This window comes from Aulonocara sp. 'chitande type north' Nkhata Bay, linkage group LG9, assembly GCF_057382095.1.
Source record: "Aulonocara sp. 'chitande type north' Nkhata Bay isolate Kocher_YH1m ecotype deep benthic linkage group LG9, A_spYH_male_GT1.1, whole genome shotgun sequence".
In the NCBI taxonomy this organism is placed as follows: domain Eukaryota; kingdom Metazoa; phylum Chordata; class Actinopteri; order Cichliformes; family Cichlidae; genus Aulonocara; species Aulonocara sp. 'chitande type north' Nkhata Bay.
The window spans coordinates 840,687-858,758 of record NC_141352.1 but is presented as its reverse complement, the minus strand read 5'-3'; the positions used below and the strand labels follow the sequence as shown (position 1 = coordinate 858,758).

At 40.7% G+C, this 18,072-nt stretch overlaps 2 protein-coding genes across 2 annotated transcripts in view; one reads left to right on the top strand and one right to left on the bottom strand.

Annotated features, from left to right (window-relative positions):
- reck (reversion-inducing-cysteine-rich protein with kazal motifs) overlaps positions 1–18,072 on the top strand; it is a 100,405-nt gene that overhangs the window by 9,389 nt on the left and 72,944 nt on the right. The window lies entirely within an intron of this gene.
- LOC147321369 (uncharacterized) lies at positions 17,020–17,796 on the bottom strand. Its single transcript, XM_086305072.1, has one exon. It carries the CDS (start codon positions 17,745–17,747, stop codon positions 17,052–17,054), a length of 696 nt encoding a protein of 231 aa, XP_086161198.1. The 5' UTR covers positions 17,748–17,796; the 3' UTR covers positions 17,020–17,051.

Sequence of the window (18,072 nt, the reverse complement as noted above, 5' to 3'; positions counted from 1 at the left end):
ATCATCTGCTGCTTCTCTGGCATCCCAAAGGGCTCAATTTTAGGGCCACTGCTCTTTCCGTTATACCTGCTTTAAACTTTTTACATTTTAATGAAAATAAAATAGAGGTGGTGGTGTTTAGAGCCAGTGGTCCCTGTCAGTCCTCCTCTGTTGATTTGGGACCCCAAACCAACAGAAGTATATTCTAAACCTGTTATTACTGAGCTTGGTTATAAGTTGAAAAGTCAAATCAGAGCTGTGTTCAGTTTTTATCATTTAAAGCGATTGGCAAGGATGAAATCGCTTCTTTTTAGGCAACACTGGCAAACAGTGATGCATACTTTTATGGATTACAGTAATTCACTTTGTGTGACAGTCAATCAATCGTTATTCTTGCGTCTGCAGCTGGTTCAAAATGCAGCTGCATGACTTTAACAGGAAACAGGAACTCGTGAAAGAGAGCACATAAGCCCTGTTCACTGCACTGGCTGCCTGAGTTCATTTTAAAAGTCTTATATTTGTTTTAAAATGTTCTCACAGTCTTGCTGCAGCTTACCTCTCTGAGCATCTTCATCGCTACATGGATGTCAGATTCTAAGGTCAGCTGACCAGCTGCTCCTAGAAGTACCAAGATCCAGGAGAAAGCTCAGAGGGGGCGGGGCTTTCTCTACTGTTGCACGTTAGCCAGGCCACTTTTTAAAACGCATCTTAAAACCCATTTTTATTTGTTGGCTTTTGACCTTAGCAAGACTTCACTTTTCTTTCTTTTTTTTACCTTTTTAATTGGTTTGTTTTATATCTTATGCATTTTTATTTTGTAGTTCCAATGTACAGCACTTTGTGTCAGTTGAGTTCATTTTAAAGCACTTTATATGGTATGGTGTTGTATGGTATGGCATTATTGGATGTGTTAACATCTGTTAACTATAGCTTCCACTTAACAGAGAGCATTTTGCAGTTCCTCTTCATTAAGACTCTAAGCTTTAACAATCGAATTAAGGAGTTTTTGTGTATTTCCAACTACATAGTTTTTACAGCTCTCATATTCACACTCCTATTCAACACTTTTATTTTAGCTGTAGAAGCAGCAATAGCTGTCTCGATCTCAAGCTGTTCCCTTCTTGCCTTTAACTTACATTTTTCAGTGCCTAAGGCTTTTCTTTGTGTCAAGGATGCTGCATATGCAAGCAGAACAGCACACTCTGCTTCCTCTTTCTGCTGTACAAACAATATGGATGAAATTTGATGAGCAGCCACCAGCTGAGCTTCTTGCAAAACTGAGACCTGATTTCTTTTCAGCTGGTGTAGCTGTCAGTGACACGCTGTCATCTGGGCTCAAATCTTCTTGATGCTGTTTTCAGCTTCAGTTATAAAGCCACTGAACTGCTCCTCTTTTAGAATAGAATAGAATAGAATAGAATTCAACTTTATTGTCATTGCACATGCACAGGTACAGGGCAACGAAATGCAGTTTGCATCCATCCAGAAGTGCTTTAGTGATATAGATATATTACAATATATATTAGCAATGATATAGATATGTGAGTATATTACAGAAATGGGTCTATTATGGTATGTTATAATGTACACGGTATGAAGTATGTTGTGAATATTCTATAACTATAAGTATGTACAGGCTGTAGTGAGTACAAGCTATGTACAGGATATGAACAGGATATAAATATGAAAAACTATACAGAATATGAAATAAATAACTTTACAGAATCTGAGATATACAGCTATACAGAAATGGGAACTATGCAAGTTGTAAACAGTTGTAGGATTAAAAATTATCATATGTACAGAATGATTATTTACACAGAGCTATACAGTAGTGCAGTTAAGATAAGTGAGATATAATTCCTACAGAGGCTATATAAAGTGCTAGTGGTTGTGAGTGGTGGTTCACTCCATGTTATTATTGTGTGTTTGAGGGTACAGTTGTCCATTGTGGGGGTGTGTATGTTCAGTCCATGTGTTAACGTGGGTCAGATGTCAGGAGGCAGAGTTCAGGAGTCTGACAGCTGTGGGGAAGAAGCTGTTCCGGTACCTGGTGGTCTTAGTCCGGAGGCTCCTGTGGCGCCTCCCAGAGGGCAGGAGGGTGAAGAGTCCATGTGATGGGTGACTGGGGTCTTTGATGATTTTCCCAGCCCTTTTCAGACACCGCTTCCTGTAGATGTCTTTTATGGCAGGAAGTGGTGCGCTGGGCAGTTTTCACGACCCTCTGCAACGCCTTCCGGTCCGAGGCGGAGCAGTTCCCGTACCAGACTGTTATACAGTTGGTCAGGATGCTCTCGATGGTGCAGCGATAGAAGTTCACCAGGATGTCTGAGGACAGGTGGTTCTTCCTCAGAGTCCTCAAGAAGAAGAGGCGCTGGTGAGCCTTCTTGACCAGCTTGGAGCAGTTGGTCGTCCAGGTGAGATCCTCGGAGATGTGGACTCCCAGGAACTTGAAGCTGCTCACACGCTCCACAGCCGTCCCCTTAATGTGGATGGGTGGATGTGGGTCAGCATTCCTCCTGTAGTCCACAATGAGCTCCTTGGTCTTCTCGGTGTTAAGCAGCAGGTTGTTTCTGTCGCACCACTCAGCCAGACGATCCACCTCCTCCCTGTAGGCGGCCTCATCGTTGTCACTGATGAGGCCAATCACCGTGGTGTCATCTGCAAACTTAATGATGGTGTTGGAACCATCAGCAGGTCTGCAGTCGTGGGAGAAGAGGGAGTAGAGGAAAGGGCTCATCACACAGCCTTGTGGTACACCGGTGTTCATTGTGATGGTAGATGAGCAGCGGTTATCCAGCTGGACATGTTGGGGGCGGTTGGTCAGGAAGTCCAGTAACCATTTGCAGATGAGGGAACTGATGCCCAGGTCTGTCAGTGTCCTGATGAGTTGTGAGGGGTGGATTGTATTGAATGCTGAACTGAAGTCTATAAACAGCATTCTGGCGTAGGTGTTGTTGTTGTCCAGGTGTGAGAGGACAGAGTGCAGTGCGATGGAGACTGCATCCTCTGTGCTCCTGTTCTGGCGGTATGCAAATTGGTGGGGGTCCAGGGTGGGGGGGAGACAGGATTTGAAGTGTGCTAGGACCAGCTGCTCTAAGCACTTAGTGATGATGGGGGTGAGTGCTACTGGGCGGTAGTCATTGAGGCAAGATGGGTTGGAGTTTTTGGGTATCGGGACGATGGAGGTGGATTTGAAGCAGGCCGGTACCACAGCGTGGGCCAAGGACAGATTGAATATGTCTGTGAGCACTCCTGCAAGCTCCCCAGAACACGCTCTGAGAACACGCCCGGGGATGCCATCAGGACCTGCAGCCTTGTGGACATTGATCCTGCTCAGCACCGCTCCTACATCGGTGGGGGAGAGAGTCAGAGGTTGGTGGTCTGGCGTCACGTCTGCTTTGGTTGTGGTTGTGGGGTTCCCTCGCTCAAAGCGAGCATAAAAGTTGTTGAGCTCGTTGAGGAAGGAGACATCAGAGGATGCGGGGGAGGGTTTGGTGGTCCTGTAGTCTGTGATGGTCTGGAGTCCTTGCCACATGCGAGATGGCTTTTGGACTGAACCAAAACATGTGGTCCACATTCTTTCCATCTTCTGGCAACACATGTGTTTGCACATGTGAATTCTTCATGTAGTTCTGAGAAAATATTTAAATGCTCATCGGGTGGCTGTAGCTCAGGTGGTAGAGCTACAGCCACCTGATGGTGGCTCTAGCTCTGAAGGTTGGTGGTTTGATTCCTGGCTTCCCCTAGTCTGCATGCCAAATATCCTTGGGCATGTAGACTTGGGCAAGATACTAACCCCAAGTTGCTCTCCGATGCATCCATCGGAGTGTGAATGTTAGCTATAAAGCACTTAGAATGATGTGCTGGTGTAAATGAGTGAATGCACAAGTTGTGTAAAGTGCTTTGAGTGCTCAGATGAGCAGAAAAGTGCTATGTAAGAACCAGTCCATTTACCATCAACGATGTCATTAGTCCATCAATTGTATTCATTTTCAAAGTGGACCAAAGCGTGGACCTTTTTGTGTTTATGTGCCTGCCCAGCTGTTCTTCCAGACCCTTCAGGGTTTACCTTTGTGCCCCCTTGTGGCCAGTCACACTACTGCAGCTTGGTTATCTGGAGCTAGACTCTTGCATGCCTTCATCCTTTTACACAGCTTCTAATTTAACAGTTCAATTCAATTCAATTCAATTTTATTTATATAGCGCCAAATCACAACAAAAGTCGCCTCAAGGCGCTTCATAGATACAGAGAAAAACCCAACAATCATATGACCCCCTATGAGCAAGCACTTTGGCGACAGTGGGAAGGAAAAACTCCCTTTTAACAGGAAGAAACCTCCGGCAGAACCAGGCTCAGGGAGGGGCGGCCATCTGCTGCGACCGGTTGGGGTGAGAGAAGGAAGACAGGATAAAGACATGCTGTGGAAGAGAGACAGAGGTTAATAACAGATATGATTCAATGCAGAGAGGTCTATTAATACATAGTGAGTGAGAAAGGTGACTGGAAAGGAAAAACTCAATGCATCATGGGAATCCCCCGGCAGCCTACATCTATTGCAGCATAACAAAGGGAGGATTCAGGGTCACCTGGTCCAGCCCTAACTATATGCTTTAGAAAAAAGGAAAGTTTTAAGCCTAATCTTAAAAGTAGAGATAGTGTCTGTCTCCCGAATCCAAACTGGAAGCTGGTTCCACAGAAGAGGGGCCTGAAAACTGAAGGCTCTCCCTCCCATTCTACTTTTAAATACTCTAGGAACAACAAGTAGGCCTGCAGAGCGAGAGCGGAGCGCTCTAATAGGGTGATATGGTACTACAAGGTCATTAAGATAAGATGGGGCCTGATTATTTAAGACCTTGTATGTGAGGAGCAGGATTTTGAATTCAATTCTGGATTTAACAGGAAGCCAATGAAGGGAAGCCAAAACAGGAGAAATATGCTCTCTCTTTCTAGTCCCTGTCAGGACTCTTGCTGCAGCATTTTGGATTAGCTGAAGGCTTTTCAGTGAGTTTTTTGGACATCCTGATAATAATGAATTACAGTAGTCCAGCCTGGAAGTAATAAATGCATGAACTAGTTTTTCAGCGTCACTCTGAGACAGGATATTTCTAATTTTAGAGATGTTGCGCAAATGGAAGAAAGCAGTCTTACATATTTGTTTAATATGTGCGTTGAAGGACATGTCCTGGTCAAAAATGACTCCAAGGTTCCTCACAGCGTTACTGGAGGCCAAGGTAATGCCATCCAGAGTAAGAATCTGATTAGATACCATATTTCTAAGCTTTTCAGGGCCGAGTACAATAACCTCAGTTTTATCTGAATTAAGAAGCAGAAAGTTAGCGGCCATCCAGGTCTTTATGTCTTTAAGACATTCCTGCAGTTTAACTAATTGGTGTGTGTTATGTGGCTTCATGGACAGATAGAGCTGGGTGTCATCTGCATAGCAGTGAAAATGTATGCTATGTCTTCTAATGATACTGCCTAAGGGAAGCATGTATAATGTAAACAGAATTGGTCCTAGCACTGAACCCTGTGGAACTCCATAATTAACCTCAGTGTGTGAAGAGGACTCTCCATTTACATGCACAAACTGGAGTCTATTAGATAAATATGATACAAACCACTGCAGCGCAGTACCTGTAATACCTACAGCATGTTCTAATCGCTCTAATAGGATATTATGATCAACAGTATCGAACGCTGCACTGAGGTCTAGCAGGACAAGCACAGAGATGAGTCCACTGTCAGAGGCCATAAGAAGATCATTTGTAACCTTCACTAAAGCTGTTTCTGTGCTGTGCTGAGCTCTGAAACCTGACTGAAACTCTTCAAATAAACCATTCCTCTGCAGATGATCTGTTAGCTGTTTGACAACTACTCTTTCAAGGATTTTTGATATGAAAGGAAGGTTGGAGATTGGCCTATAATTAGCTAAGACTGCTGGGTCTAGAGATGGCTTTTTGAGTAAAGGTTTAACTACAGCCAGCTTGAAGGCCTGTGGTACATAGCCGATTATTAGAGATAGGTTGATCATATTTAAGATCGAAGAATTAATTAATGGCAGGACTTCTTTGAGCAGTTTTGTAGGAATGGGGTCTAAAAGACACGTTGATGGTTTGGAGGAAGTAATTATTGAAGTTAACTCAGAAAGATCAATTGGAGAAAAAGAGTCTAACTTAATATCAATGGTACTAAGAGTAGCTGTAGATAATATTACATCTGTGGGATGATTATTGGTAATTTTTTCTCTAATGATAAAAATTTTATTTGTGAAGAAGTTCATGAAGTCATTACTAGTTAACGTTAAAGGGATGGTTGGCTCAAAAGAGCTCTGACTTTTTGTCAGCCTGGCTACAGTGCTGAAGAGAAACCTAGGGTTGTTCTTATTTTCTTCAATCAGTGATGAATAGTAAGATGTTCTGGCTTTGCGGAGGGCTTTCTTATAAAGCAGCAAACTATTTCTCCAGGCTAAATGATGATCCTCTAGATTTGTGACACGCCATTTCCTCTCCAGATTACGAGTCATCTGCTTTAGGGTACGTGTTTCAGAATTATACCACGGAGTCAGGTACTTCTGATTTGAGGCCTTAGTTTTCACAGGAGCTACAGTATCCAGAGTCGTACGTAGTGAGGAGGTGAAATTATTAACAAGATAATCGACCTCTGTTGGGGTAGCGTTCAGATAGCTACTCTGCTCTGTGTTGGTACAGGGCATTGAAGATGATAACAGTGGGTGGATTATATTCTTAAACTTAGTTACGGTGCTTTCAGAAAGACATCTACTTTGATAAAGTCTACTCTTCACCGCTGTGTAATCAATTATTGTAAAAGTAAATGTTATCAGGAAATGATCAGACAGCAGAGGGTTTTCAGGAAACACTGTTAAATGTTCCGTTTCTATGCCATATGTTAAAACAAGATCTAGAGTGTGATTAAAGTGGTGGGTGGGTTCTTTTACATTTTGAGAGAAACCAATTGAGTCTAATAACAGATTAAATGCCATGTTGAGGCTGTCATTTTTAGCATCTACATGGATGTTAAAATCACCCACAATAATTATTTTATCTGAGCTCAGAACTAAATTAGATATAAAGTCTGAGAAATCAGACAGAAACTCTGTGTAAGGCCCAGGTGGACGATAGATGATAACAAGTAAGACTGGTTTCTGAGTTTCACAGCTGGGGTGGACAATGTTAAGCATCAGGCTTTCAAATGAATTAAAAGTCTGTCTTGGTCTTTCATTAATTAATAGGCTGGTGTGAAAAATTGCTGCCACACCGCCCCCTCGGCCTGTGCTTCGAGATTTCTGGTAGTTAGAATGGCTCGGGGGTGTTGATTCATTTAAACTAACATAATCATCCTGCTGCAACCAGGTTTCTGTAAGGCAGAGTAAATCAATTTGTTGATTAATTATTAAGTCATGTACTAACAGAGACTTGGAGGAGAGAGACCTAATATTTAATAATCCACATTTCGCTGTTTTACTCTTTGGTTCAGATGTGGATACTGTATTGTTCTTTCTTTGTGATTGTTTATGTTTAAGTTGTTTGTTGCTGGTTTTTAGTTTGTTTTTTGTCTTTTTGGAAGCTGACACAGTCTCTATGGAGATGGGTTTTTGGGGGGGGTAGCAGGAGGAGAGAAGCTGCAGAGAGGCGTGTAGGACTGCAACTCTGCTTCCTGGTCCCAACTCTGGATAGTCATATTTTGGGGGGTTTAATAAATTTGTCCATATTTCTAGAAATGAGAGCTGCTCCATCCAAAGTGGGATGGATGCCGTCTCTCCTAACAAGACCAGGTTTCCTCCAGAAGGTTTGCCAATTATCTATGAAGCCCACATCGTTTCTGGGACACCACTCAGACAGCCAGCAATTTAAGGAGAACATGCGGCTAAACATGTCACTCCTGGTCTGATTGGGGAGGGGACCAGAGAAAACTACAGAGTCCGACATTGTTTTGGCAAAGTTGCACACCGATTCAATATTGATTTTAGTGACCTCCGATTGGCGTAACCGGGTGTCATTACTGCCGACGTGAATTATGATTTTACTGAATTTACGTTTACCCTTAGCCAGCAGTTTTAAATTTCCTTCAATGTCGCCTGCTCTGGCCCCTGGAAGACAATTGACTATGGTTGCCGGTGTCTCTAGCTTCACATGTCTGAGAACAGAATCGCCAATTACCAGAGTTTGACCCCCGGCGGGTGTGTCGCCGAGTGGGGAAAAACGGTTAGACACATGAACGGGTTGGTGGTGTACCTGGGGCTTCTGTTTAGGACTATGCTTCCTCCTCACCGTGACCCAGCCGCCCTGATTCCCCAGCTGCTTGGGGTCTGCCGGGGAACAGCTAGCGGGGCCTACGCTATTTTCGGCTGCACCAGCTACAGGGGCCTGGCTAGCTGCGGGTGAATGAAGGGTGCGAAGCCGAGTCTCCAATTCAGTAATCCTGGCCTCCAGCGCTGCAAATATGCTACATTTGTTACAGATATCATTACTGCTAAAGGAGGCCGAGGAGTAACTAAACATCTGACACAATGAGCAAGAAAGTGCAGGAGGGACAGGTGAAGTAGCCATGGTGCTAACGAGTCGGCTACGAGCTAAGCTAGGCTAGCGAGACAGTACAGAGACAGTGAGTGAATACTTTGGCTATAAATTAGGTAGTGAGTACACAGAAAGTGTGCTTCGGAGGAAGCACGTGAAGATTATACTATGAAAGAAGAATGTATTTAAAAGTTGTTAATTAAATCGCTAAGCAAATAAGCTACTCAGAAACACCACTGTGTTTGAGCAGGAACAGGAAGTAATACTCTACCACAGAGCGAGCGAACACCAAGTGACAGCGCCACCAAGAGTCAGAATCAGTGCAAAGCAAACAGGTGTTCATGAAAACATGGTCTATGACACAAAGGCTCATTGGCTCATTTTATTAGAAGCTGAGTAACGTAATGAGGCAGAACACTCAGAAGCAGGATGGTTTTACTTAATGTAGTGGCTTATCTTCTTATAGTATATGAATTCCCGCTTACTTGGTTGTTTTGCTTCCACCATGATAAAAATCACCCTTCCTGCACAGCTTTTTCTCTCTCCCAGTTGTACTTCAAGATCAGTTAACCATCAAAAATCTGTTTCTGCATAATTCGCTTGCTTATTATGCACCAGTCTACTGTTGTGTACAGTGCTGTCGCCCGCTGTCTATTTTTGTTTGTTTGTTTTTCTTCAAAAATGATCTCTGACAATAAAGCCTCATTTCTGCTGTTCAGTACCAAAGATGTTGAAACTTTTACAAATGATGCCAAATTGCAAAACTCTTAGCCGTGTCTCTAATGAAACCTCTGTAACTTTGCTCTGCTTTACTTCAGCAGCATCAGGTAATCATGTTCTTATGTTGATTCATGTTTTCTTCAGTTTTTGATCTACTGCAGAACTGACTTTATAAAGCCAGGCCAGGAACATCTCCTTCATATTTTTCTGTCTCTTATCTTCAGTTACTTTGACACAAAGGCATCTGCTGTGGTGCTTACACCTTCGATGAAGTCTCACAAGTGTCAGCTTTGTTTTTATACATAGATATGGATATGTAGTGATAAATGATCATAATTATAATATTTCTGAGTGTCTGAGTCAAAATTGAACCAAATCGGGACCTTGTGAATCCGAATTGAATCAGTTCTAGAAATCAGTGACGAAACCCAGCCCTAGTGATCAGTCCCTTACAGTATGAATCACCTGTTGTTGTCACGCTGTATAAATAAAATTGAATGGAAACATTTAAGATGGACAGGTCCCAGCAAGCCAAATGGAGTGCAGCTCTGACAGTGGCTGATTGACAGTAGCTCAATAAGACTTTCAGTTGGCCTAAAAGTGATTCTGGCAAACCATCAGTCGACTCAGGAGGGGAAAGCAGTGCTTTACTCACATTGTATGCAGCGGCAGTGGGATGCTGCTGACTTCAACAGAGGATATAAGCAGGCTGTAAAAGGAACACTTTAAAGATCTCCGCAATCCCACTGCCATACCCTTTGCAATGGAAGCAGAGTCTGGGGATCTTCTGGTTGCATGAGCTGGACGAGGTAGCCAGGGTAAGGAAAGTCTGGGCTTCTCTTCTCAGACTGCTTCCCCTGTGACCTGAAACCAGATAAGTGGTGCAAAATGGATGGATGGATGGATGGATGCACGGATGGATGGATGCATGGATGGATGGATGGATGGATGCATGCATGCATGCACGGATCGATGCATGCATGGATGGATGGATGGGTATTTCACATTAACCTGTCACCTCATCTGCACCTTATCTACAGTGGTTATCATATTTACACATTCGGCTGGTCATAGATAAATTAGCACAGGTGTATTGTTTTGACTGGGTCCATAATGAGCTGAGATTATCCTCGTACTAACAAATTCTCATATTGGATCCACTTGGTGGATTTAAATGTCGTCATGTTTACCGACACAGACATGCTCTGTTCCAAAGCTGAACTTTTAGCCGTTTGGTGGTGTTTTTGACAGGAACTCTTGAAAAGGAATGTCTGCCCTTCGGTAGACATCAGTAAACAATGGCATCTGGGCAGTGGATTAAGAGCCAGATTTCTTCCTCCTCTCTGGTGCTCCTCCCCTGGGTGTCGCCCAGGATGCTTTAGTTTATAGACATTTGTCAAGTAGAAATATTGCTGTTCTAACATTTCACCCTCTGCTTGTGCCTGTACTTGTTATGTCATTTCCTGATCCATACACACATGATACACTCAAAAAGCAATGTATTAGACATTATGTTACGTAAGGCCCAAAATGGCCTCCGTACAAGAAAGTAGTAGCTCTAATATTGACCAGTAACGAACCACCACACGCACACTGTAATGGGTTACACAAGATTTATTTGTTCTTTCTCCGGGTAAAACTACTGGCTGAAGACACAACTCTGGCCAGGAATCCAAGGCCCAAAGCCACCGCGGTCAGGGTTGTTAGCCTGGTTACAAACAGGGGAAAGGTGGTCACTCGGAAGAACAAGCAGCCAAAACGTATCAATCCTGCAGCTTCCTCAAAAAGGCTTGCCACCCACCTTTTCAGGCCTGACTTCGTTCGAGGCTGGGTCTCCACATCACATCCTGGGAGCTGGAACTTCCCCAAAACTGGTCCAGTTTCCTTGTCAGGGGCACAGAGAGTCTCCAGTCCAGTGTTTGTTTTCCTGCCTTCCAGCACATCCACTCACATCCCAATAAGAATGAGTCCTCCCTCCAACATCCTCAGTTTATTTTAAAAGCAAAACCAGGCCAGGTTAAAAATCTTTTCCATTAAAATGTGCACACTTCATCCTGGATCTTCGAAGCTTCCCTGCTTCACCAGTGTCCTACCAAAAAAAAACAACGACAACCCCTACTTCCTCTTTCCTCTCCCCTTTATAGAGAAGGGCTCCAATCCTCCCCAATCAGCTGCTCCCTGTATTAAACTCCAAATAGCTGGCAGCTGGACTAGAGTAGAATCTCCACTCCCACATGGGTGTGGCCCACACCTCGCATCAAACACAAAAAACACCAAAGCATGCAATTAATACAAAACAAAATCTAAAGAAATGCCAACCCAAAAGCTTAGTGGGGATTCTCTCCATCCTTTTCCACCATGCTATACTCTGTAACAATTACTCATTACTTTAATTTATAGTAATGCAGTAGGTTATTTAATTATTTACTTGAAAAAGTAATTTGTTACACTACTCAACGCATTGCTTTGATTTTACTTACGATTTTAAACTTTAGGGATGTAAAAACATTTACTGGTATAAATGGATGCTACAGATACAGCTCCTTTGAAATGACAGACTCACGCTACCCTCCTATCATACTGACTTTATTTTCTCTGTAGACAGTGTGTACATATTAAGGGTGTAAAACTATTGCAGTGTGAACTCGTGCTTTTAGATATAGAAACTGTAGTAAGAGAGAGCGAGACAGGAATGATTTCAGCTGGATTTTTATTCTTATTTCCACATATAAGGAGACATATTTGGACTTACATGTGTGCAAACATTGTCAGTTATGAAGTTTAACATATGTAGATACTTACACCCTCTGAGTGACGATTACAGTAATGCAGATGTTCAAACCCAAACAAACTAACTTTGTCTCACTGAGAAAACAAACTGAAAACCTGCAGATGAAGAAATTGACCTACAGGCAGAACTGCAGTAGCACTTTCAGTAAATCTATGACATTTTGCAAACATCTGTACATTTTGTTCACAATGTTCTCAGGAACATTAATGAAATAACAGTGTATACCTGTTTCACATTTTCACTGCCTAACATCTACTCCTACTAGCAGCGAGTGAGAGATCAAATGAGTATTATTTAGTATGATGAATTAATACTGAGCCAGCTGAATTTAGCTTTCTGGTGTGTCCCTTCATAACAGTCCCAGGTTCTCGTGTTGCCTACCCTGGTTCAGAATGATTATTACTAACACAGGCATGGTGCTAAGAATAAAACAGGCCCGTGTGCATGTTCAAACATTTTGTATACACCTTTGTTTTTGTGCAGAATAAGAAAGTTGAATGAATAAATTCATCCAATTCTGTTGTTTGAGGAGGCAGACGTTTTCTCCAAGCTAATCTAGAAGTACATTTCTATATTGAGTAATACACAAACCATTTTTTAAATTCCACCTCATGAGGATATTTTTTTTTCCAATGCATTGGGCAGGAAGGAATATGATGCATTTGCTTCCATGTGTGGGCTGCAGCAAACACAATCATGTGGAAAGGTCTTTACGTATCCTCTGCCAGAACCTCTGCACAGGCATACGGGACCACATAGCATGCATGTAGTTCTCAGTGGAAATGCCTGAGCATATGCTTGACTCTGCGTGCCTCACATCCTTTCTTCTGTGTAGTGTGCTCCATGGACAGTTTTGTATTGTATGAGTTGTAAGTTCAGGCTTTTAGTCATTTTGAAGATGTTTAAGCCTCTTTGTGTCCAAAGGTTTGATCTGGATTGATTGATTGATTGATCGATTGATTGATTGATTGATTGATTGATTGATTGATTGATTGATTGGTAATTTATTTCAACATGTGAACAATATACAAGTACATTTAGAAAAGAAATAAGAGAGAAAAAAAATACTATACAAATTACATACAAAAAACCATTCTGATTAATTTACATGTTGAAAGGGAGTGGGAAGAAGTATACACTTATTTAATCCCACCCCTGTCCCATAAATTATCAGTGAATATTTAGTCAGCTTCCTTACTGATATAATTTGTAATAAAAATAGTGAACAGATTTCTGATATACTATATACTATAATATCACATCATGAATTTTTTGTTTGTTTGTTTGTTTTTAAATAGAGACATTCACTTAATTTAAATATTTTCCTTTTCTTTATAGATCGAGAAGATCATATTTTTATAACTCTTTTTGAACAGTTTTATGTTTGGACATTGCTTTAATTCCATATTCAGTTTGTTCCATAGTTTCACTCCATGAACAGAAACACAAAAGCCTTTTCTTGTAGTACGTACCTTCATTGTTTTGAAGTTACAAAAACCCCTTAAATTATAACTTCCTTCTTTCAAAAAAAACATACTCTGAATATTACCTGGCAGTTCTTTATTTTTTGCTTTGAATACAATTTGTGCTGTTTGGAATTTCACTATATCGTCAATTTTCAATATTTCAGACTGCAAAAATAGTGAGTTTGTATGTTCCCTATAACCTGCATTGTGGATGATTCGAATTGCTTTTTTTTGAAGAGTAAAAAGTGAATGTAATGTGGTTTTATAGTTATTGCCCCAGACCTCTGCACAATAGCTTAAGTATGGTGAAACCAGTGAACAGTAGAGAATATGAAGTGATGTTCTGTCGAATACCTGTTTTGCCTTGTTTAGTACTGCAATGCTTCGTGATACTTTGGAATGAATATATCTTACGTGAGCTCTCCAGTTAAGTTTTTCATCTATTATTACCCCCAGAAATTTATTTTCACTGACTCTTTCAATATCAACACCATTTATTGGAATCTTTGCATTAGTATTTAAACTACTATTTCCAAATAACATCAGTTTAGATTTATTCAAATTTAATGATAATTTGTTTTTATCAAGCCAGAACTTCACTTTACTTATTTCATTAGTCATATCCTCCAATAAATTCTGCAGATCATCACCAGAGCAAAAAATGTTTGTATCGTCAGCAAAGAGAACCATTTTTAATACTTTGGACACTTTACAGATGTCGTTAATGTACAAGTTGAAGAATTTTGGACCCAAAACTGACCCTTGGGGTACACCACAAGCAATGTCCATACATAAGGAGCAACCACCATTTATTTTCACAAACTGCTTTCTGTCACTTAAATAACTCCGGACCCAATCTAAAACTACCCCTCTGACACCATAACGTTCCAGTTTTCTTATTAATATATCATGATCTATAGTGTCAAATGCCTTTGTCAAGTCTATGAATAACCCAGCCACATATTGCTTTTTGTCTGTGGAATTTGTGATGTATTCTATTGAATCTAATAGTGCCGATGATGTTGATCTGCTTGATCTGAATCCGTACTGACTCTCAGTGAGTAGTTTATGTTTATCTATAAATTTTTCCAGTCTGTTTTTAAACAGTTTTTCAAGAACTTTTGAGAATTGAGGTAGTAAAGAGACAGGCCTGTAGTTTGTGAAATGGTGTTTGTTTCCAGATTTGTATAGAGGTATAACTTTTGCTATTTTCATTCTGTCTGGAAATCGACCAGTTTGAAATGATAAATTACAGATGTATGTAAATGGTTTTATAATAGCCTCAATGACTCTTTTAACCACTATCATATCAATATCATTACAATCCAAAGATTTGTGATTTTTACATTTTTTGACAATTTCAAGAACTTCATTTTCATCAACGGCTGTGAGAAACATAGAATATGGATTTCTGTCAATCAGTGTATCGGGTTTTTCCTGTGCTTTCCCAGGATGAGTGATTGTTCTTGCTAAATTTGGTCCAGCAGTTACAAAGAATTCATTGAGACTATTTGCCACAACATCCATATTGTATTCTTCATGGTCATTACAAATGAAATACTTGGGATAGTTCTTTTGTCCAGTCCCACATTTTATAACACTGTTCAGGATTTCCCATAATCTTTTATTATTATTTCTATTTATATCTAATTGCTTCTGTTGGATTGTAGTGTTATTTTATGCCATGTTATACCCCGAATTAAAGATTGTGAATTATTATGTAGTTTAGTTTGCATTTTCCTCCTGAATTAGAAGAAGCTGATAACTATTACATTAGCTAAACTGATTTGCATTACATTAAACTGCTGACTTGTTGTGAATGAATGACATTGTTTTATGATGCATTATACTGCTGAGTTATAAGAAATACTGTTCGCAGAGAGTTATTGTCTTATTTGTCTGATTAGAAGAGAACAGAATATGCTGGAGTTTTCTGCCCCATCTCAGCAGGAGCAGATAAACAGGGAGCCAAGGTCGTAGCTTAGACGCCGTGTGAGAGAAAGCATGCGAATGTTTAGGCTTTTTATGATAAGGTGGAGGCACCAGACGCTATAAAAGTTTGAGCAATGCTCCACCATTTTGAGATCAGAGGCTGTCTGCATACAGTGTCCATCTCCCACACGTGTGATCATTAAAATCATCGTTTGACTCAACCCGGCCGGACCAGTGTTGTTATTGTGGTTTTTTCTCTTGTTTCCATCCCCAATTTTGAACTCGTAACAGTTCTTATAGTATTCCATTTTACTAAATCTAAGTATATTAGTTAACCTATTTTTATATCTTTTGTATCTGATTTCAGCATCTTTAGTTCTCGTTCTTAAGAACTCTCTGTATAGAGCATTTTTCTTTATACATGCATTTTGCAGACCTTTTGTTATCCATGCACAGTCCATATATTTCTGTTTCCTACTATATTGCTTTATTGGACAGTTGGTATTGTACAGTAATGTAAATATTCTAAGGAATTTATTATAAGCACTATTAACGTCCTGTTCCTGATATACTTCACCCCAGTTTTCCTTCAATAAATCTTTTTTAAATGCATTCATTCTTTCTTCTGTTCTTACTCGTCTGTACTCTTTTTTACTGTCCATTTTATTGATCTTGTAATTCCTATCATAGATTGTAAAAATTGGCAGATGGTCACTTATGTCGTTAATCAGGAGTCCACTTACAGTCTTATTTTCAATGTCATTTGCAAAAATGTTGTCTATGAGAGTTGCACAATGTGATGTAATCCTGGTAGGTCTAGTAATTTTAGGGAATAGATTCATACAGTGCATTGTGTTTATAAATTCCTCAGTGGTTTTATGTTTATTTGGGTTTAGCAAATCAATATTGAAGTCTCCACAAATGAAAACTTTTTTGCGAGCTATTTCAATAAATGTTTCTTCTATCCAGTCTTTAAATGTCTCAACACTACTACCTGGAGCTCTGTATATACAGCTAATGATTACATTTTTACTTTTTTCTTTACAAATTTCAACTGTAATACATTCTAGTACATTATCAATCACCATCGTCATCTTTTCCACCACATTAAATTTCAAGGATTTGTCCACATACAAGGCCACTCCTCCTCCTCCTTTGTTTCGCCTAGTTATAAATGTGAATTCATAACCCTCCAGTTCAAAGTCTGTTCCTTTTTCCATATTGATCCAAGTTTCTGATAAGGCAATGACACTAAATGGATGTGAAAACTGGTTAAGATATTCTTTGATATGACTAAAATTAGCATAGAGACTTCTACAGTTAAAGTGGATAATTGATAATTTATTCTCAGTTTTAATCCTCTGATTGTAGTCTTTATTTGTATAGTAGCAGCAATTGTTATTGTTAGATGAGAAAAAGTTGTTGTCTGGATCTATTTCATATTCCAAGTCATGTGTATTGTGATCCATATAGTTAAATGTTTTCAGTTCCAATTGATCATATTCTGCAACTGTCTGACTGATGCAGCTGATTCTTCCAGATGTATCTGAGTTCTTCCTTCCAGTGTGTGTCATAAGTGAGTGTCTGGTTGTCTGTTACCTTGTTTGCCGTCCAGATCGTGTTGCTCACTGATATTTTTCGAGATCCGCCATATTTTTAATGGTCAGAACTTTGGCTTCCTCTGGTGATCCGTTTAGTTTAATGAATATTTTGCAGTTCGTCGTCCAAGTGCCTTGGATTTTTCCCAGCTTCTTAAGGTGTCGCGCTTTTTTGGCTATTTCAGCGTTGTGTTTGGTTAGATGTTCATTGATAAAGACATTAGATCCTTTTAATTTTCTTCCTTGTTTCAGCAGCGTAACCTTGTGCTTTCGATTTACAAACCTTAATATAATAGCCGGTATGTTGCCGTTCCTCCTGGGAAGAGGGTGGCATGCTTCGACAGAGTTACAGTCCAGGGCAATCCCTTTGGACCGCAGGAAAGCAGCCACCTGTTGTTCCGTGGAGCTAATGTCAAGCTCTCCAGGTTCCTCGTTGCTGTCAGCGGTCACCGCCTGAGCGTATGACCGGGGTTTAATATGGAGCCCAGTGATGATGACGTCGTTTATCCTGGAGTATTGTTCCAGGTCAGCGACCTTACTTTCCAGGTATGCAATCTTTTTATCTTTTTCGGCATTTTGGATGCGGAGGAGCTTTACCTCCTCCACAATTTCAATGATATTTTTCTGCTGCAACCTGATAGTAGAAATTTCCTCCATTATGAAGTCAAGGGACTTTTTAATGTCCTCGACTTCCTCAGCTGTCGGTGTCCTCTTCGGCCCCATTTTATCTGGTTACCCTGGTAGCAGGTTCAGTCAGCTGATTCCTCAGTCAGCTGTTAGCCTGGTAACGTGTTGGCTAGCCTGCAATTACCTCGTTAAAATGGATGGAAAAGATCTCGCTACCACTTTGTGGTTGGGAGGAAGATTGAATCATCATTTTTATTAATAACGTATACATTTGTTGTAACTATTACCCAAGTAGGTATTTCTAAGTTGAATTGACTGGGGTTAACTCCCTCCCGATTCTGCCCCCTCTCCCCTCTCTCCTCCACGGTCTCACTGAACTCTGTCACACACACACAAACACACACACTCTCTGACTCACTCA